At 52.7% G+C, this 20,029-nt stretch overlaps 3 protein-coding genes across 3 annotated transcripts; 2 read left to right on the forward strand and 1 right to left on the reverse strand.

Moving 5' to 3' along the window:
- Positions 1–6,012: 6,012 nt before the first annotated feature.
- Positions 6,013–8,424, forward strand: LOC137912152 (uncharacterized). The gene is made up of 6 exons (XM_068756502.1): positions 6,013–6,032; positions 6,280–6,520; positions 6,787–7,056; positions 7,155–7,295; positions 7,367–7,539; positions 7,994–8,424. Exons 2-6 carry the CDS (start codon positions 6,310–6,312, stop codon positions 7,997–7,999), a joined length of 801 nt encoding a protein of 266 aa, XP_068612603.1. The 5' UTR covers positions 6,013–6,032; positions 6,280–6,309; the 3' UTR covers positions 8,000–8,424.
- Positions 8,425–8,655: 231 nt separating this feature from the next.
- Positions 8,656–14,964, forward strand: gart (phosphoribosylglycinamide formyltransferase). The gene is made up of 21 exons (XM_068756284.1): positions 8,656–8,694; positions 10,181–10,330; positions 10,424–10,519; positions 10,595–10,769; positions 10,976–11,087; positions 11,168–11,236; positions 11,309–11,522; positions 11,602–11,687; positions 11,756–11,924; positions 12,069–12,300; positions 12,375–12,469; positions 12,548–12,657; positions 12,746–12,944; positions 13,022–13,273; positions 13,358–13,510; positions 13,597–13,800; positions 13,872–14,000; positions 14,072–14,202; positions 14,278–14,419; positions 14,489–14,604; positions 14,685–14,964. Exons 2-21 carry the CDS (start codon positions 10,186–10,188, stop codon positions 14,880–14,882), a joined length of 3,027 nt encoding a protein of 1,008 aa, XP_068612385.1. The 5' UTR covers positions 8,656–8,694; positions 10,181–10,185; the 3' UTR covers positions 14,883–14,964.
- On the reverse strand, positions 14,722–16,963 carry n6amt1 (N-6 adenine-specific DNA methyltransferase 1). Its single transcript, XM_068756285.1, has 7 exons — positions 16,593–16,963; positions 15,739–15,825; positions 15,584–15,674; positions 15,420–15,503; positions 15,196–15,337; positions 14,972–15,123; positions 14,722–14,855 (listed from the first exon to the last, which is right to left on the reverse strand). The coding sequence occupies exons 1-6, from the start codon at positions 16,727–16,729 to the stop codon at positions 15,011–15,013; spliced, it is 654 nt and encodes a 217-aa protein (XP_068612386.1). The 5' UTR covers positions 16,730–16,963; the 3' UTR covers positions 14,722–14,855; positions 14,972–15,010.
- Between the last annotated feature and the right edge of the window lie 3,066 nt (positions 16,964–20,029).

Here is a 20,029-nt window from a genome sequence, read left to right on the forward strand (position 1 = left end):
CCATTCCGGAATGAGCCTGAAATCATTTTAGGGTTGTTCCCATCATGAGAAATCCTGTTCCCAGGTGCTGGACGGGATTTTTCTTTGGACCTTAATTAGGCTTGGGATTGCTTTTGGGAAGTTTGGGACATTTTTGTCATCAGTATATGACTTTTTTTTTCAAAGTTTCATCCGACAGCCTCGAGAGACTGCGAACATCTGCCGTTCCCTCTATCCGCCAGTTCTATTCCTATTTATATGCAACACCTGTCCGTGAAATCGTACACCTAGAGCCTCCTCCGGTTTCCTTTCCAGTTTGCTGTTGGCTGTTGTGCAAGGAAAAAAACATTCCCAAAAGCTGGATCCACCCTCAGCGGGGGTAAAAATATGGCCAAAATAAAAAAAACAGTGTTTAACATTTTCCGATAATTCCTATTTCCACACTTAAACAACATTAAATGCAAGAATTTAGCTCCAACAGGAATACTCGCTTCGGGAGAGGCTGAGATGACGATCAATACCCGCTGGTATCTGCTGCTGTAAGATACTACCTGCTTAGCTTAGCTTAGCATGACAGGAATCAGCCCCCTTTCTATTTGTTAAAGCGCAGCATGCTGTTATTCCTTTTGTACGGATTAAATAAACAAGATTAAAAAGAAATCTAATAATAATCTTAATCCGGCTCTCAGGGATTGTTTTTGCCAAATGCATTCCCTCCTGGAGAATCACTCAGGATTAAGGGAATATTTCAGGACAAAGCCAATCATACTTTTACGGTATTGTTCACGGAGAGGTTGCTCAGGTTTTTCGGCGGCGTCGCCAGCTGGTAAAGAAAGCTAAGCTAGGAGCATCGACCCAGCAGGAGGCAGTTCTGGCTCCTTCGTCGAAGGATAAACGGCTTTAAATAGACAAGCGTCTGCCAGGGACGTGACCTACGACCTCTCGCATAGCGAAAAGGTTTCTGTGCCCACTAGGCCATCGGTGAAGGTCAAGAAGAAGCTCACAGATTGAGGGAGCGTGCCGGTTGGGATTTAAGCACAAATAGGACGGAGTCTGCCCACGTTCGATGGGATAATGGATCACCACCAGCTGCGGACATTAATTCCAAGCACCCCTTAAATGAAGAGCTTGTTTTGTGGTTTTTTGTTCGCGGAGGACGGCCGCTGCTTCCACTTCTGCTCGAGCAGCCTTTCAGTTTTCATTTGAAGCGTCGATCTGGCTTTGAGTCGCTCGTCGTTTTCGCTGCACTTAGCAGAGAAACACTAAATATACACTCGAGGGATTAAAAGCCTTGCCTCAAAATTGGGCGTCCTTTTTAAACGGGAGGCCGGTTTTATGATAATTCAATAGTAAGTTGTGGGCTGGTTGTTTTTTTGGTCAGTAATTTGATTTGAAGATGCGTAACATCGCACCTTTTATGCTTAATCCGGCGTACCAGAAAAGCTAAGCTACACCCAAAGTCACGCAGCAGCTGTTAGCGGCTAGCTGGCGAATGCAGTTAGCCGGTTAGCCGCTACTTCCCTCAACGTTACATTTGAAATAAGACGCATGTTTTAACGGTTCCCTATCCCTTCCCGTTTTAGCGAAGGAAAACTGACCCACTTTCAGAGAGCTGTCTCGCAGATGGTAATAACAGTATTTTAACCGCGTACGGAGTTGTTAAATGATAATTATGCAGCCCGTACGAGGGCCCACTTAGAAGTCTCTCACAGGCGGCGAGAGGCTCCCTGAGTGCCCCCCCCCCCGAGTGGGACCGCGAGCGGCGATGATCTACCGAACCGCGCGTCTGAGCACGCAATTAGCTGGAGAGGTTGGGTCCTTTCGTCATGGCAGGAGTACAAAACTTTTCTTCAAGAGCATGTTTGCGTAGTGATAAGGAATATTTTACTGAAGGTGAGACGGGCAACTCCCCAGAGAGGATGGGCCGAAGGTAGAAACCCCCCCCCGAATACTTTCTTTTTGAAGGCTCCGTCTCACTTCCTAGCAAACAACAAACCTCAAATTCTTGTAAAAACTCCGTACGCCAATGCTCGGTCTCGAACCCAGGACCTTCTCACGGGGAGGCAAGTGCGCTACCCACTACACCACGGAGACCTGCACGTCACCCCACAAGATGCTGTGGTCTGTGCTCTGAGATATGAACTTATGATTTGACTGGTATGACTTTGGGAATGCCTCAGGTCTCCTCACCAGCACGGTGGTGTGTTGGTAGCATTATACCCTTTCGACTGGTGGCGCTGGGGTCGAGTCCCGCTGTGGGAGTGGGGTGGAGCGGAGGTAGCAGGGTAGGCCTCGGGCCTTACCTGGGCGGAGTGAACTGGACCGGTCCACTTCACTCCGCCCAGGTGTGCCCGAGGCCTACCCTGCTGCCCCTGCTCCATTTCATTCCCATTAGTGGGATTCGAGACCAGGGCCATTTTACCCCCCTCAACAAGGCTACCAACTATGCCACCTTTGGGGAGGAAACTTTCCCTGTTATTACAAAGTTATTACTATGTAGTAACGGCAACGGCATTGTATTACAAAGTTATTACTATGTAATAACATAGTAATAAGTTGATATTTCAGACCTGACCTGGTGCAAGCACCCCACCCGAGGCTTTCAGCGCACCGTACAGCAGGTGAGACGGGTGAGCTGGCGAGGCAGCCGCTAACCAGAGGCCACGAGTGGCGTGAGGACCCGCAGCCGGCAGCAGGCGCTGAAAACCAGGCGGGAGGTCAGCAGGTTGGGGTGACGGAACAGCCCGGACAGCAGAACCTATGCCACCTTTGGGGAGGAAGCCCCGCCCCCAAACATAGCAACAACAAAAAGGTTTGATCCTCAAGCTTCCAGGAAGCACTTCGGACCAGAATTTCACAGTGAAGGACTGCAAAGTGCTTCGTATCGTTGATGTGAGGAGGTTCGTAAAGATTCCGACTTTGTTGCGCGGCGGACGTTTCTGGCATTCTTGGGCTCTAACCGACCTCGAGATTAGAATCTGTTCGCATTATCTGTAATAATCCTCCTGGCGTTGAAACAAGCCAGCGCTTGGCAACAAGCGTGAACTCCTCGGCAGAGATAATTATTCCCAAATGCATTCCCGAGCCAAAAGTCTAGGGCTGCTTTTTTTTCTTTTTAGTTTTTTAGTTCATCCGTGTTCAGCTTCTTTCTACATAAGCCGTGTTTTGCACGCTGGCTGGAAATAGACCGGAACACATTCCACACATTGCGATGCAGCAAATGGCGTCCGACATGCGGCGGGCGCCGCCCTCGGCAGCACCGAGAGGACAAACACTCGGACGACCTGAAAACGTCTTTCCGTTGTGGAGACACTCGTCTGGGCCTAAAGAGCACCTTTCAGTCACACCCGCCGCCGCCGCCGCCGCCGCCGCCGCCGTGGCCGAGGCGAGCTAGCAGATGGAAAGTTTTTCTCCTCGCTTTGTGAATGTCACATGCGTGATTTGGAATGTCAGCGCCACTATTTCGGGTTTGGCATCTTCACAAAAGAACTCATCACATTTTCTTCTTTTTTTTTTTCTTTTGCCGTGATGTATGAGCGCCGAGCGGGAATCGTCTCGGCGTCGGGAGAAAAACCTGACAAATGCCTCGCGGAGAGGAAAATCATCCAGCTCAGGCAACTTTATGGAAAATCGTCTGCCAAGGACAGCCTTGTTTTTTGCACCCCAGGTGATGATGTATGGCGCTCCGCGGCGAGCTCAGGCGGGCGTTTCTTCAGGCGTCCAGATCAGGACGGGGGCAATAAAGCATTTTTCAAGATTACCCACAAACAGACATTCATTAAGCGATAATGCCCCGACGAGCACGTCGGATGAACCGCCTGAAGGGCATTATTCCACTTATACCAAGATCTCTTACCAAAGAAGAAGAAAAAAATATCATGTTTTTCATGCATTTAGCCATCAAACGTCGAACCGTTTCCCCGGCAACGCCTGCCTGATCCCGAAAGCCGATGGGAATGATCTGTTGTCCTTGAATTTCGACCACGGGCCGTCAAGAGTGGCGGTTTTCCCGCGTTTCGCTGCACGGCGGCTAAACGGCGGTTTGATACACAACGAGACCTCGTGTGATCGTTTCTTCGTTTCTCGCAGGCACCGAGTGCGTTTATGGATTCTGCAGCTCGTTACAAAGACAGCCAACGACCCGGAGGCTAACGGGAAGCTAGCGCTAAGCGTCTGAGCAGGACAGCGAAATGCGAAACGACTCAGAGGGGGAGGGGGGGGGACCGATCTCCTCCAGGTGTTCATGCTAATAAGCGTTAAGATATTTGATGTCGGCTGCAGCGGGAGGAGAATCAAACGAGCTGTTCAGTGGATTTTGACGTCCACCATTGCTGATTTTTGCGGAATGTTGTCACTTTTCGGCGTCGCGTTAGCCCTCGTTTAAATGAAGATAACCCTAAAAACCTAACAAGCAACAAAAGGACAGCTCTTGATTGGCTGTGCGCGTTCAGCCCTTCGATTTAGCCCACATATTCGTGTGTGATCGTGTTTGCGGCGCCCTCGGCACACAGATCCCTTCGCATTTGCTAGAAGGTTATCAGCTCGGCGTCGCCCCTTGGCTGCACTCAATCGGTGTTGAAGACGTGTTTGCAATCAGAGCCGAATGTCTCATTCTCTGCTCGATAGCGTAGCCCCGGCGCCGCCGCCAGCTGCCGAGCCGAGCGGGAGGGACGCCTCTAATATTTGTGTGTTTGAGCTTTTGGTTTGCCGCATCCAGCTCCAGCATCTTGTTATTTACACACCCTCGTGCCAGCTGTATCCATTCCCCCCCCCCCCCTGCCGCGTCACGTTCGAGCCCAGTCGAGGTTTATTCGCATTCCGCTTGTCGTGCTTCCAGCTGTTGGGAAAACCAGGAGACGTCTGGGAGCAGGTCGTCTAGGCTGCGTCGCCGGCCTCCCGCCACCAGATGGCACCGTCCGGAGGCTGGTTTGACCTCCTCTGCCAATTTATGTCAAAAGAATAATTGGGTTCTCCTGGGAGAGCCCTGATTGGATGATTGAAGTCTGGCGTGGTTTAAGTAAAACCAAACTGCAGGACTGAGACATTAAATATTAAAGCTGATAAATCAGGCCTGAGGAGGAACCAGCAACTGGAATACGTGTAAAAAGCAGGAGGGAAAATGAAAGGAATAAGACGTAGCATTGGAAAATCAGCAGAGAGCTCTCTGTAGCCTCACCCTGATGCCCCCCCCCCCCCCCCTACTCATGTGGTACCTGTACATGATCCAGCCATCGGCGACACGCTTGCACGCCTCAGGCTCTCCCACCAAGCATCAACCGTATATATATTTGACACCACTAACAGGCCACATGTGCTGCCCCTTGCCCCCCCCCTCCCCCCCCACTGGAGACGAACGCAGCAACACTGACATCTCTCGGCTCGGTGGGAAACGGTCACACCTGAGCCGTCTTCATTACGTCTGGATGGCAGCTGCCGGCTTGTCTGAGCCGCAGGAGCGCAATAAGTATTCAGGTCCTATAAATAAAACTCAGAGAGAGAGAGAGAGAGAGAGAGAGAGAGAGCGGTAGGAGCCAGGATATATTTTCCTTGTAGACTGAGAGCAGCATAAATCACTGTTTAGTAAATAAACAAACTGTGTTCCACTTTGCATGACTATTTTGTAGCTACTTAGACTTGACTTGTGTGGTTTTAATAAAGACACGTCACATTTACGCAGTGGCGGGAACGAGACACCGCTGCGAAGAGGAAATAGATAATAAAGTAGGAAAAAACATTCATAAATCATGTCCCAACACTTTTGTCGCAGTATATTTACACCTCATTGTTGCCGGGTTATTCATTATTATTATTATTCATATCTCGGCTTCAGTGATGAGAAAACTACTGCAGCCTGTCTTTATTAAAATGTGGCACTTTATGAATATGTTTCTCCTCTAATGATGTTCATGCGGCTACAGATACCGGATATGAACCCAGATGTGCTATTAATGTGGCCAGCAGGGGGCAGCACTTGCGGGCTTTCCTCTCTAGCCACCCAGAAATAGACTCGCATGACGTTTTGCGCATGCGCACAGCTGCGAGCTCGGGAGACGGTGAGGAAGCGCTCGAAAGGCTTTAAAAAAAACTGTTTATTGCGACGTAATATTGGTTATTACGCAGTTTAAAGCGACAGGCAGACGTTTAGACTCACTTTGAGACATTATTATTTTGCTATTTGTTAAAAATAAGACAATTAGAAAGCTATTTATGAACGTACTGCCTTTAAAGCGGTAAATATATAATGCTGAGCGGTTTGTCCACATTTTACACTTTATTATAAATCTACTCTTGATTTTTCAGATTTCCGTATGAGGCTCTCAGACGGAGGTGATGGACGCCATGCTGTGGTCCATCCAGGAGGCGACGGAGAGACAGACCCTGCAGATCGGGGTGTCGGCTTGCGGCGCCACGGCCGTGGTGGATGCGCTGAAGGCCCTCGGCGTGGAGGTGGCGTCCGAGGACGCGGACCGCTGCGTGCAGACCCGCCTGAGGAGGAACGAGTCGCCTCTCCCGGACTACCTGCTGTCCCGGAGTGAAGCAGGTGAACGTTACTGACAGGCAACTCTGCAGCGCCTCGAACCCATGAGCCAGGTTTCCTGCCAGCGAGACAGCTGGCGTGCGCTTCCAAACCAGGCGGATTCACGAGTGCCCTCTTGAATTAGACAAAGAATTTAATGTCTCTCGGAGGAACGGCTCTAATTGGCTTCTTTCAGCTGTGTTTGCACGACATTTTCGGTTTAGCTCAAGCGCCCCCCCCCCGAATGGAAAACAAACACACCTGTACTCTCCATCCTCCTCTGGATTCAGGTGCGACTCACTCGCAACTCATCCGGGGAGCCGAGGCGGCCAGCAAGGGGGCGGTGACGGGCCGCTTCTTCCACCTTCACCCTCGGCGGGCGGTCAGCGTTGTCCCCTGGCTCGCCCGCTGGATCCGGGAGGGCGCCGTTCCCGTGGCGACCATGAACATGCAGCGGGCCGAGCTGCCGGAGGGGGAGGAGTTGCCGGACGCCTGGCACCATCAGCTGATTTTCGGCATCGCCCCAGATGCTGTTTTCATGACCAATCCTTTAGATGTCGGTGAGTAAACGGGGGGGGGGGGGGGGGGGGGGGCAAGCGTCTCCTCCTTCTCAGGAGACGCCGTATTTATTTATTTCGGTGTCGTGCTCTTCCGTCAGTGAGCGAGGGGGAGTTGCACCGGCGACTCTGCAGTGAATCGGTGTTGCTGATTCGTCGAGAAGACGTCCTGCGGCGACTGACGCCGGATCGCTGCCTCTCCGGCTTATCCGGCCCGCGGTGGACGTCCCTGGATGTCGAGGGTTGAGCATTTATTTACGCAGACGTTCATCCTGCGTGCGCACGCCCCTCACTATTTTTCTCCCCATCAAAGGCCAAGTGAAGCGGATTCGCCTGGAGGAGCAGGAGGAGCACGACGGAGTCAAGTCGACGCACGTCACGATCCCCGCGGCCTACAGCTCCGGCGTCACGCTCTTTGCGCTACGACGGTCCGCGTTAGCGCAGGAGCTCCTCGCGGCCCCCGAACTCCCTTTGTTGTCGCCAGAGGTATGAAATATAAAACTCGAGCTTTGAAACGTGATCGATTCCATAGTTTAGGAAGAATTACCTCCTCGGAAGGGATCCAGGAAGAATGGTGGGGTCGGCCCTCAGAAATATTTACGCCCCGAGACTATTTTAGATTTTTACAGGCGATATAAAGGACGTATAAAATGTGTATTAAAAAGAAGCAACAATCGATTAGCACAATCGATGATTTCCCTGTCAGCAACGTAAGTCGTTCACTGATGCCTTGTCTTTTCAATTAAAAGCAGTTTATTGATTAAATAAAATCAGTTTTAAACAATGCATTAACCATTTTAACCGCTTTCCCTAATCGGATTTATCCAGAATGAAATCGTTTAAGGAAGCCGATCCCATCCGCCCTCGTTTCACCACTTGTCACTTTTTCTCCTGTTAACTTCGGGATTGACTTTCAGAAACGTATTGATTTCTTTCACAGCAGTAAATGGCAGAACTCCAGCTCGCATTTCAGGATCTGTTAAATCGCGGCGCTCTGAAGCGGCGCGAGCCTCATCCGAGCGACATTAAGAACTAAGGATGCTCTCGTGAGTCACTGCAGCCGGGACACTTAGATGTTGGCGAATGAAAGGAAACCGTTTTCCCAGAGGGACAGCTCACTCCCCCACACATCAGGATCGTCTGAGTTAAAGGAGCAACGCCACAAAGGAAAATATCTACAGAAGGCACATCTCAGGAGGAGTATCATAAAATAATATTATAGTTTTATTATAAACTATAATATAATAGTTTTATTATTGTGCAATTATACTATAGGTTTCAAAAGCACATGAATTATGAATTCATATCTATCATGTCCAAAACTAGGCTAGGCTCCGCCCCCCGGTTGATTTGTAATAATCTGGAGTTGCAAGTCCTTTAGTGAAATATAGTTTTAATTCAAGCAATATTAAAATCTATTTTTAAATTAAATTATTATGTATTTCTTTGTTTGTTTATTAAGTGCGTTTCAAAAATATTTTTCTTCAGCGGAATAAAAAAATACGGTGAACTCGTTCTCCGGGAAGCTAAACCTTGGCGCTCGGGAGATGTCGAGTCACTACAATTCCCATGATGCACCTGCCAGTAACACCAAGGAAGTCGACAAACGTGCTGAAAAGTTAGCTCGCGCGGCGGATAAAGGTAAGAACCCGAAACTTTATTGTTCGTGTAAACAGTAAGCAGCTAACAACGTTGCGTTAGCGCTGTGTAGCATTGTTAGCTAGCTTTGCCGTGACGTAGTTTCATTGCATTGATGCGTTGGGATCCACGTGGTGTGGAACCAGCGTGACTCTCCGTCAGTCTGCGGGCTGAGAGCAGCGGGGTCGCGTCCGTCCGCTCTCCCGAACCGGACCGGGCTAATTCCTGCGCTATTACACTCTCAACACCCGGACCGGACCGGGCTAATTCCTGCGCTATTACACTCTCAACACCCGGACCGGACCGGGCTAATTCCTGCGCTATTACACTCGCGACACGCACAGGTAAGCTGGGAAACGGAACGCTAACTTAGCTGCTCGTGTTGCGTTATAATAATATATCACGCTAGCCTGCGTGGGAGGAACTAAACTGGATTGTTTCAGGATATAGACGGGCGTCACTTTCATCCCGTGAACCCGCAAACGTGCAGAGACGCGTGCGTGCGTGCGTCACGTGGACGCGGTTTAAAGCGCGGCGAAGTGAGTCTCCGAGATTTGATGAGAGCATGAATTTCAGCACTTTCTCCTGCTCGGAGGAAGACTCCGGCTCTTCCTCTCTCTGACACGGGAATCACGAGTGGAGTGATTTTAATCAGGACTAATTGTGGACACACTGCCCCCCCCCCCCCCCCCTGTCTCCTCCTGACCCCTTTGTGTTTGCCTTTTTGATCCGTTTGTTTTTCTTATCTTAAACGTTGTGCATAGATTTTAAACGTGGGTTCAGTTCGTTACCAGAGTACAACTCCAGAATTGTGTTTTCTTTAAATCATTTTGTGTTTTTGTCTCCATGGTTACAGAGGGATTTGTCTCAGGAGGCACAGCTAAACAAAAGTTTAAAAAAAAACTTTATCGACACACATCCATGTCTTGTGAAGAGAAGCATTATGATTTACCAGACTTTTTTTTTGTTTTTTTATTTTATTTTTTAACATTTCAGACGTGCAATTAACAGACAAATTAAAAAAATAGACAAAACCAAAGTCATCTACGATGTGAATATTACTTTTATTGCAGCAACGACTTTTTTTAAACAAGGAAACACTTTGCCGCTTCGCTTCGGGACCCGAAACGTGATCCAGTCGTCGGGTTCTGGACGGATGAGCGGCTGGAACCGGTCGGATGACGCTTTTGTCCTTTCACCATGTGAATCAGTCCCTGCTTGTCGCCGCCGGCGATCCGGCTTCGCCCCGGTGGCCACGCCGTTTAATCGTTGCCTTGTGTTTTCGCTCCGCTTGATTGGATCCGTTACAAGATAATAAGACCCCGGGCCCCCGGAGAAGGTCAGCGCTTCCTGGCGGCGTCGGGAACGCCTTCCCCGTATAGGTCAGCCGCCGCATGCAATTAAACGGCTGCTTTAATGGACGGTTACCAAGCGGGCGGCGCCAGCTCTCGGACGCAGACGCCTTTGTTGTGACGTTCCTGTCGTTCAGGCGCGATGGCGGAGAAGGTGCTGGTGGTCGGAGGCGGCGGGCGGGAGCACGCCCTGGCCTGGAAGCTGGCCCAGTCGGCGCTGGTTCAGCAGGTCCTGGTGGCGCCGGGCAACGCCGGCACAGCCGACTGTGGGAAGATCAGCAACTCTGGTAAATGCAAACACACAAGGGGGGGGGAGCGCTTCCTGGTTAGCTTAGCATAACGCCATAATGAGGTTCTACTGTGCGTGTCCCTGCGTGCAGAGGTATCCGTTAGCAACCACGGCATCCTGGCTCAGTTCTGCAAGGACCACCAGGTGGGGCTGGTCGTGGTCGGTCCGGAGGTTCCGCTGGCAGAAGGTGAGAACGGCCGCCCCCCCCTCGGTACGATGGCGTCTCTCCGGGTCTCCCCCCTGAGCTCGCTCGTCTCCTCAGGTATCGTGGACGACCTGACGGCGGCGGGCGTCGCCTGCTTCGGCCCGTCGGCCAAAGCGGCTCAGCTGGAGGCCAGCAAAAGCTTCTCCAAGGCGTTCATGGAGCGCCACGGCATTCCCACGGCCCGCTACGGCGCCTTCACCGACCCCCAGGAGGCGTGCCGCTACATCCGCACGTCAGTGAAAGTTTGGTTTCTCGGACGGTTAATGATCGGAGCGGTAACTTTTCCACGCCGCGGGGAACGGAAGCTCATTCCTTTGGGTCCGCGTAAACCGTCTCGCCGTCTTCCTTCCGCGGACGCCAAACGTCCCGCAGGAGGGGGAGGAGCCAGACGTTCGTCCTCCGTCGCTGAGCTCCTCCGCTTGTTTCGGGATCCTCCAGGGCCGACTTCCCGGCGCTGGTGGTGAAGGCCAGCGGGCTGGCGGCGGGGAAGGGAGTCGTCGTGGCGGGGGACCGGGAGGAAGCCTGCCAGGCGGTGATGGGCATGATGAAGGTGCGTTCCCTCGGTTCTCGGCTGAAGGCTCCGCCTTTGAACGCCGTCCTCGGCTTTTAAACATAAAACGTGCTCGTCAGGACGGCGCCTTCGGATCCGCCGGGGAGACGGTCGTGGTCGAGGAGCTTCTCCGGGGGGAGGAAGTTTCTGTGAGTAACTTCCGCCGCTGCCGGAGGGTATTAATTAGCAGGAAGTTCATCATCCTCCTCTTCCTCCCTCAGTGTCTGTGTTTCAGCGACGGCTCCTCGGTGTCTCCGATGCCGCCGGCGCAGGATCACAAGCGGCTGCAGGACGGCGACCGGGGGCCGAACACCGGCGGGATGGGGGCCTACTGCCCCGCCCCCCAGGTGAGCCGGGAGCTGCTGCGGGAGATCAGGGAGGCGGTGCTTCAGAGGACGGTGGACGGGATGAAGGAGGAGGGGACTCCGTACGTCGGTGGGTGTCCCCGTTGATCCGGAACCGGGAACGGTTTCTGGATCCGGATTAGTGAGACCCCGCCCCCCCTCTGCCCCAGGTGTGCTGTACGCCGGGCTGATGTTGACCCAGCAGGGGCCGAAGGTCCTGGAGTTCAACTGTCGGTTCGGAGACCCGGAGTGTCAGGTAGGCTCCGCCTCCCCGTCCCCGGATTGGTCCTTCAAGCAGCCATTCATGTGGCCCCTCCCTCCCAGGTGCTGCTGCCCCTCCTGGAGAGCGACCTGTACCAGGTGATCCTGGACACCGTGAGAGGCCGGCTGGCCTCCAGCGCCCCCGTGTGGCGGGAGGACAGCGCCGCGGTCGCCGTGGTCGTGGCCAGCGGCGGCTACCCCGGCTCCTACCAAAAGGGAGTGAAGATCACCGGTGAGGCGGGAGGGGGGGAGGGGAGGGGGGGGGGCTCCCGAGGGTCGGAAAGTTTCCCGGCTCCGTTCGTCTCCGGACTTCAGAGGAGAGAAACTTTAATGGAGTTGTAGATTTGCGTCTCAGCGTTGTCCTCTTTGCTCCCAGGCTTGTCCCAGGTCCGGGACATGGGGCTGCAGGTTTTCCACGCCGGCACCGCCCTGAAGGACGGAGGCGTGGTCTCCAGCGGTGGGCGGGTCCTCGCCGTCACCGCGGTCAGGCCATCCTTGGAGGCGGCGCTGCAGGCGGCCAATCGGGGCGCGGCGGCCGTCGGGTTCCCCGGGTCGGTGTACCGCCGTGACATCGGCCACCGGGCCGTCGCCCACCTGAACCGGCACAGGTGCGTGTTCTACCCGTGAAGCCGCCTCGTTTCACCCACACGCCACGTCTCATCTGTTCCTGCGTGTCTGGCAGAGGACTGACCTACAGGGACAGCGGCGTGGACATCGCCGCCGGCAACAGCCTGGTGGACATGATCAAGCCTTTGGCCAAGGCGACGTCCCGCCCCGGTAAGCGGTCTTCTTCCTCCCGTTAAACCCGGGCGGCGATCGGAAGCTTTTAATCCGAGCCGGCGACTCGTCCGGCAGGCTGCAGCGCCGAGCTGGGCGGCTTCGCCGGGACGTTCGACCTGAAGGCCGCCGGGTTCGTCGACCCCATCCTGGTGTCCGGGGCGGACGGCGTCGGAACCAAACTCAAGGTGAGGGGAGCGGCGCCGGGTCTGGCTCCTCGAACGCCACGAACCGTCCGGATCGCTGTATTAAATCGGCGTTTTCCGCTCGCCGCAGATCGCCCAGGCTTGCCGCCAACATGGCGGCCTGGGTCAGGACCTGGTGGCCATGTGCGTGAACGACGTCCTGGCTCAGGGCGCCGAGCCGCTCTTCTTCCTCGACTACTTCTCCTGCGGCCGACTGGACGTGGAGGCGGCCGCCGCGGTGGTGGGCGGCGTCGCCAGGGCCTGCGAGATGGCCGGCTGCGCCCTGCTGGGTGAGCGGGAGTGGGCGGAGCATCTGAGGACGACCTGCGTGGAGATTCGTCCATCTCACCCGCCGTCTCTTCTGCAGGCGGCGAGACGGCGGAGATGCCCGGCGTCTACGCCCCCGGAGAGTACGACCTGGCCGGGTTCTGCGTCGGCGCGGCGGAGCGAGGAGCCCTGCTGCCCCGGCTGGACGACATCGCCGACGGCGACGTGCTGATCGGAGTCTCCTCCTCCGGGCTCCATAGCAACGGCTTCAGCCTGGTTCGCAAAGTCCTGGAGAAGGCGGGGCTGAGCTACGCCTGCCCCGCTCCGTTCGGCCAATCGGGACAGACGGTCGGTGAGTCGTCCGTCTTTCTGTTTGCGAATATCAGAATGTATTTATAGCCTCTTGTGACGATGGAACCCGTCTCCCCGCCTGCAGGAGAGGCGCTGCTGACGCCGACGAAGATCTACAGCCGCCTGCTGCTTCCGCTCCTTCGCGGCGGCGCCGTCAAGGCGTACGCTCACATCACGGGGGGCGGGCTCCTGGAGAACATCCCGCGGGTGCTGCCCCGGCAGCTGGCGGTCGACTTGGGTGAGCCGGAAGCTCCTCCCGACGCAGCGTGAGTGTTTCCTGTTCTGAGTAGACTCCGCCCCCCCCCCCCCCCCCGTGTGATTCAGACGCCGCTCGGTGGAGCGTCCCTCCCGTGTTCTCCTGGCTCCACCAAGCGGGAGGACTGAGCGAGGAGGAGATGGCCCGCACCTTCAACTGCGGCCTGGGGGCGGTGCTTGTGGTGTCGCCCTCGGACGCTCAGAGGATCCTGCGCCAGCTTCAGGAACGCGAGGAGGCGTGGCTAGTGGGCTCGCTGGCCCCCAGGCGCCCAGGTGAGACTCTTGACTTCAGGCGTTAAGTTATCGTCTTCCACATCTCGGTAAATTGACGCGTGTAACTGCAGGGGCGGAGCCCGTGGTGGTCCGTAACCTCACACGCAGCCTGCTGAACGCAGGCCCCGCCCCCAGAGCACAGCAGAACGGAGGCGTGCCGCAGAAGAAGACCAAAGTCGGCGTTCTGATCTCTGGCACAGGTGAGTACTTTATTACACGAAACAAAAGCACATCTGAACAACAACAGGTAAACAAACGTCTTTCTGTCCAGGCACCAACCTCCAGGCGCTCATCGAGCACGCCAAGCGTCCGTCCAGCGCCGCAGACATCGTGGTGGTCGTCTCCAACCGGCCCGGCGTCCAGGGCCTGAAGAGGGCGTCGCTGGCCGGCATCCAGACGCGGGTAAGAATAGAAAACTGTTCACGCCGGAGCGACGACCCCGAACGCCCCCAACGACCGGCGCCTCGTCCCAAACAGGTCGTGGACCACAAGCTGTACGGGAGCCGGGCGGAGTTCGACGCCACCGTCCATGGCGTCCTGGAGGAGATGGGGGTGGAGCTTGTGTGCCTGGCCGGATTCATGAGGATCCTCACGGGAACGTTCGTCAGCAAGTGGAGCGGTGAGCGAACCGTTCCTGGCGCTACGCTGCCGTCCCGTCTCTCTAACGCTCCCCGTTTGCGTCTCGCAGGGCGGCTGCTGAACATCCACCCGTCCCTGCTGCCCTCCTTCAAGGGCGTCGGCGCCCAGAAGCAGGCGCTGCAGGCGGGGGTCCGGCTCGCCGGCTGCACCGTCCACTTCGTAGCGGTGAGTCAGCCAGACGGAGACGTTTTCCTCTCGGGCTGCTTTAACTCACACAAATCCTCCGTGCCCCCCCCCCCGTTTAGGAGGAGGTGGACGCAGGCGCCATCATCGTCCAGGAGGCGGTGCCGGTGCTGGGCGGCGACACGGAGGAGAGCCTGTCCGACAGGATCAAGGAGGCGGAGCACCGAGCCTTCCCCGCCGCCATGGAGCTGGTGGCCAGCGGCGAGGTCCGGCTCGGGGAGGACGGACGCGTCCTGTGGAAGTCAACGTCCCGGCGTTAGATCCAAACATTCCGTTAAACTGTGAACCTTGTGATGCTAGCTAGCCCATGTGGGCGCTAACGTGTAGCTGATTTCCTGATTAAACCTACCTGTGCCTGCCGTCGTGTTCCCGTTCCCGTTCTTCCCAGTCAGACCCGGCGCCTCTGGAAGCGCAGGACGGCCAGCCTCTCGTTCCCGGCTCGCTTAGACAGGAACGCCCCGCCCACCAAACCGGCCTGGTCCAGCCGCCTCACGATCTCCCCTGTGGGCAGAAAGGAGGCGTTAGCGCGACACGGCGGATATTTCTCATTTCTAAAGAGCGTATTTAACTCGCCTGGATCGTTCTCGGCGACGGCGACAAGGTAAAACAGCCCCCGACCGGAGAGCAGCCGGGACACGACGGGCAGGAGTCGGTCCGTCACCTCTCGGCCTCGCGCCCCCCCGGCCCAGGCGGCTTCGATCCCCGACCCGCCCACCTGGGAGCAAAGCACACATTATTAGCAAAGAGGAAGATGAAGATGAAGACACATCTCCGTGTCTAAACTGAAGTTCACCGACCTCTTCTGAGGGCGTGGCCACGTAGGGAGGGTTGAAGAGAAGGACGTCCACCTTGTCACGAAGTCGCGGTAGAAGACCGTCCACCTGCAGGAAGGGATGGAAGACAGCCGGTCAGCTTTAAATGGTTAAAGCGTAAGGACGTGCACGTTTATCTGAAGTCTCACCAGCGACGTCACGACGGGCTGCAGCGAGACGCCATTACAGGACGCCGTCTTCGCCGTGCAGCGCGCGGCCGCCGGGTTCACGTCGGTGCAGCTGAGAGGGAATCGGCGTGTAAACTCGAGGACGCAGGACGCGATTGTGAGGCGGCGTCACTCACAGATAGAAGGCCGAAGGTCCGAGCAGAGACGCCAGGAACGCAGACGCCACGCCCGAGCCGCTGCCGACCTCCAGACACACGCACGGGCTGGAGACGCATTTAGAGAGGCAGCGTTAGCTCCAGGGAGCAGCGGGATCCAGATTCAGCTCAGTGTGAACGCCCAGAAAGGTTCTAGAGACAAAAGCAGTCCCTCCAGAGGCGTCTGGAAATATTATAGTGCTGCTAAAAGTTTATTAATATCGGCTTCCTCGACTCACAATCAGCATCGGTTGATCGCTAAAAAGAATCCAACTGTAATCAGGAAAATGTACTTAGTGTTTAAAAAATATATTAAAACATAATGCAACGTTTTTGGAAAACTGACTTTAACCCTTGAGAAAGATCCATCACCTCTGCCAAGGAGGTTATGTTTTAAGAAAAGAAAAACAATCATATCTTGTAAGATATGCATTCAATTAACTCAGGAAAAATCACAATAATAAAGAGGTCCAACATGGACTATCATGCAAAATGTCTCCTGGATCTGATCCATAATGAGGACAGGAGGAAATATAAAAGTCTAGCATTGAAAACCCATTTACGGATTCAAGGATCAGTTAAAAAATACGCATAAACTCCGATTCACTTTTGGTGGTTGGTGTACAAAGATACCAACAACAATGTAGAACCTTTTTGAGATGATCCGGATCACCGTGCGGGGCGGCGCAAGTCAAATAAATGGCTATAAAAGAATCAAAAACGCTCGCATTCACAAAACCCAACTACGGAACGGGATTAAGGCCAAAAAGCATGCATTCTAGAATGATAAGCTAACTTGAGCCTATTAACTTCCATTCATGCTACTACGGTCCGACCTCATCCGCTGCAGCCGCTCCGCGTCCTTCTCCAGGGCGTCAATGAGGAGGAACGAATCCTCGGCCGGCTCGTAAACGTCCCTGAAGTCTCCCCGTCCGGCGTGAGAGTAAACCGGGGTGGGATGACCCGCCGCCATTGCGGCTCCGCGGCTAGTTAGCAGTTAGCTAGCTTAGCTAGTTAGCAGTCAGCTAGCTAGCATAAGCACGCTAGCGCGCGCTTGTGCCTCTTCGCCAGTAAACATTAGTAAACATAAGATGTTTACAGTGTTAGCTGACTGACGGACTTATTTTAGTCGCGTTTACTCAAAATAAAAACACGTAAATTACAACTACGTCCGCGGAGTACCGCAACGTGGCTCACGCGAGGGGATGCGAGTTCTTCCAACTTCCGCGTTACGTCACGCTGACGTCGACTAAAGGTCACGGTTACGTCATTTACGTGAGGTACATTTTGTTAACGTTAATGGCTATGGGATTAATGCAGGCCCCGCTTTTCCTTCAAGCAAACATTCATGCTTTATGCCGTCTCGTGAAAAATTAATTTATTTTCACTGTCAAATTAAAATGTAATGCAATGATAAAAGAAGTTAAATCAGATTTATGTTAACATTAGATGCAACGCTGCACATTTCTTTGTGTTCTTCTGACTTTTACCTTTTCCAGCCGAGACGTCCTCTCGCCGCATTTCTCCGGCTTCTTCGCGAAGTCTGAAAACCTTAAAGGTTGAGAAAACTGCATTTATAATGAGACAAAGTGTGAATATTGAATGTTGTATGTAAAATGTATAGTCCAATCAGTCTGGCTTAGATATTACTGATATAACTGATACAGTTAAATAAAAAAAGAAACTCAGAATGTAAACATTTAGATGATTTTTTTTTACATTCAAGATATTTCATTATAGTTTAATCAAATCAAATTCCAACAAGTAATCTTTACTGTAATGTATTTAATAGCGTGGCAAAATCAATAATTGATCAAAAATGTTATTGTGCTGTATTGCTTTTCTTAAAAACAAGTGTCATTAACATTAAAACCAGACAGGAATCATTGTTAGAACAATAACACGGTCATAAATCCCGATAAGCCCACACTGATCTGCAGTGTCACCATCGCGGCAGCAGGGGGCGGTGTCGGACTGACGCTTGATGACACCAGTTAGCGTGTGTCGCTCAGACATGACGTGTAGCGTCATGATTGGTCTACTAAGTCATGTGGGGCGTTTTACGCGCCCCGTGCTAGCATTAGCTTGCTCAGTTAGCCACCAATTAGCCAGCTAATTGCCTACTTTGACGTTACAATTATAAGTAATTTTAACTTACAGTACCTGGCGGTAGGTTCTGTACCGTATTGCTTCCTACTTATGTCTTCACGGAAGTAATTGTTTTTGTTTTTTTGCGAACCGGGCGACTCTTTACACGAAGGAAACATCAGCTAGCTTACATTATTCATCCGTCAACGAACGCCGTCTTCGTTCCGACGTGAACCGGAAGTCGTTACGTCCAAACCACGTGACGCGGATGGCAACATTATTGAGGCGTTTCCGGGTTTTGGTACACATCTTAGTATTATCAATTATTTGTGTATAATTTGTTCAGGTCAACCAATTTCTTATAATTTAATTTTAAATGTTTTCTGCAGTGTTGCCAGCAGCCTTTAGCCCCGGCTGTATGTACACATTTCTGTCCAGTAGGTGGCGCCATGTTTCTGCAGTAAACGTAATAAATACATAATGAGGCTGATGACTCTCCTGGTTTTTTATTATTTACCGGTAATCGGAATATTAGAACTACCCTCAATTTAGCATGCTCTAACAATTCCACTATGAAAATTATTGATTTGCTGAATATTTCCGTGACTGTCAAGAAGAAAAAAAATTATGATCTCATCAGATTTGTTCAAAACGCTTCAATTCATCTGACAAATGACAAAATATGTGCATTTTGAAGCAAACCCAAACCCTAAAAATGAAACAAAGCAGCTGGTCGGCACATTTTACTGTTGACCTACAGAAGCAACGGCGTAACTGGGATTTTTCCATCGAGCCATTTACACGAGGAATCACGCGATCGCATCTGTAATTAAAGGTCTTGTTAACTTTGGGGCGTCACTGCATAAAAACCACAAAAGCAGCAGACTGTTACGACACCGAGGATCCCACGAGTCACGCATCAAACATTGTTACGGACAATTTGCAACCACATTTGAACAAGTGGAATCGAGAGGAATGTTGAGGAAGACGAGGGTTTAAAGACAGAGTAAACAAAGACGGTTGGAAGCAACATCATTCATTTGGAACTGGGGGGGGGGGGGGGACACATCAATTATCACAAAACGCAGTGACTGACCCCAAAGTCAGAGGCCGCAGGAGCATGAAGGACTGCAGATCCTTAATTAGTTGGGAAAGGACCCGGATTTGTGTTCCTGCACAAAGCGGATGCAAAGGTAGACGTCAACAGTCCTACGCCGAGGTGAACTGGAGTTGGATCCGGCTCGCGTTTCTCTGCGAATTAAAATGAACAGGACAAAACACGTTAGCGGCGCTTAGAAGTGTTTGCGAGACAAAGCCACCGTCTCCGGTGTCTCCCCCCCGATCCAAATCACCTCCTCATTTCATTTCAGACGTGTCATTTAATGACATTTAAGTAACAGTTGTTCCCCCGTCGACCGCGATCCGCCCGTCTAGAGGCGCCACCGCTGCCCTTAAATGCAGAAAACATTGAAGGAAAAACAATAAGATAGAATAAAATGTAATCTCATCTGCAGGGAACAGGATCACGAGGTCTGAGGAGCCGCTCTGAAACTCTTTATTAAACTTGGATCCATCCTTTTTTTAAATTATGCCCCATAGAAACCAGAGAAAAGCTGACTGGTCAGAAAATAGATCTGTTTTTTCATGTCCCCGGGTTGTCATTGATTTCCACCCAGACATTGAGAACTTTGTTAGAATCAATGCAGCCTGGTTAGTTTCACCCTCGTGAGACATTTCAAGCTCACTTCAACTTTATATTCGGCTATTTAGTCGCACGAAATCAGATACGATCTCCGATATTTCCCTCATATGACGCCGGGCAGGTTGACAGAGATCCTTCTGTCAGAGGAGCGGCAGCTGTTCCGCAAAAGAAAGCGTGCATTCAGTTTGATTTCCAGCAGCGGAAAGATGCCAATGGGAAGCAGTATTTATGCCCCCCCCCAGATGTATCAAAATTATGCAAGTTTAAGCAATGACATTTATTTTGTAGGATTTTTGAGAAAGCCAAACATCCACTGCCGACCCCGACTTTGAAATCCGCCTCTCCTCAAAGGCCAATAAAAATAAATTTGGACTTTTACAGCAGCGAGTCCGCTCCCATTAGACATATTCCCGATTTCCCTTCCTCCTTTTGAACCCGGAGCCGCGCCGGATGTCGAGGCGAACCCGCGGAGCTTCCGCCGCC

The sequence above is a fragment of the Brachionichthys hirsutus genome, chromosome 24 (assembly GCF_040956055.1).
Source record: "Brachionichthys hirsutus isolate HB-005 chromosome 24, CSIRO-AGI_Bhir_v1, whole genome shotgun sequence".
In the NCBI taxonomy this organism is placed as follows: domain Eukaryota; kingdom Metazoa; phylum Chordata; class Actinopteri; order Lophiiformes; family Brachionichthyidae; genus Brachionichthys; species Brachionichthys hirsutus.

Coding starts and splice junctions, on each gene's coding strand:
- LOC137912152 (XM_068756502.1), top strand. CDS start 6,310: ATGGACGCCATGCTGTGGTCCATCCAGGAGGCGACGGAGAGACAGACC. Junction 7,057..7,154: donor GACCAATCCTTTAGATGTCG/GTGAGTAAACGG, acceptor CTCTTCCGTCAG/TGAGCGAGGGGGAGTTGCAC. Junction 7,296..7,366: donor GACGTCCCTGGATGTCGAGG/GTTGAGCATTTA, acceptor TCCCCATCAAAG/GCCAAGTGAAGCGGATTCGC.
- gart (XM_068756284.1), top strand. CDS start 10,186: ATGGCGGAGAAGGTGCTGGTGGTCGGAGGCGGCGGGCGGGAGCACGCC. Junction 14,001..14,071: donor CGTTCTGATCTCTGGCACAG/GTGAGTACTTTA, acceptor CTTTCTGTCCAG/GCACCAACCTCCAGGCGCTC. Junction 14,420..14,488: donor GTTCGTCAGCAAGTGGAGCG/GTGAGCGAACCG, acceptor TGCGTCTCGCAG/GGCGGCTGCTGAACATCCAC.
- n6amt1 (XM_068756285.1), bottom strand. CDS start 16,729: ATGGCGGCGGGTCATCCCACCCCGGTTTACTCTCACGCCGGACGGGGA. Junction 15,675..15,738: donor GGACCTTCGGCCTTCTATCT/GTGAGTGACGCC, acceptor ATTCCCTCTCAG/CTGCACCGACGTGAACCCGG. Junction 15,124..15,195: donor CGTCGCCGAGAACGATCCAG/GCGAGTTAAATA, acceptor TTCTGCCCACAG/GGGAGATCGTGAGGCGGCTG.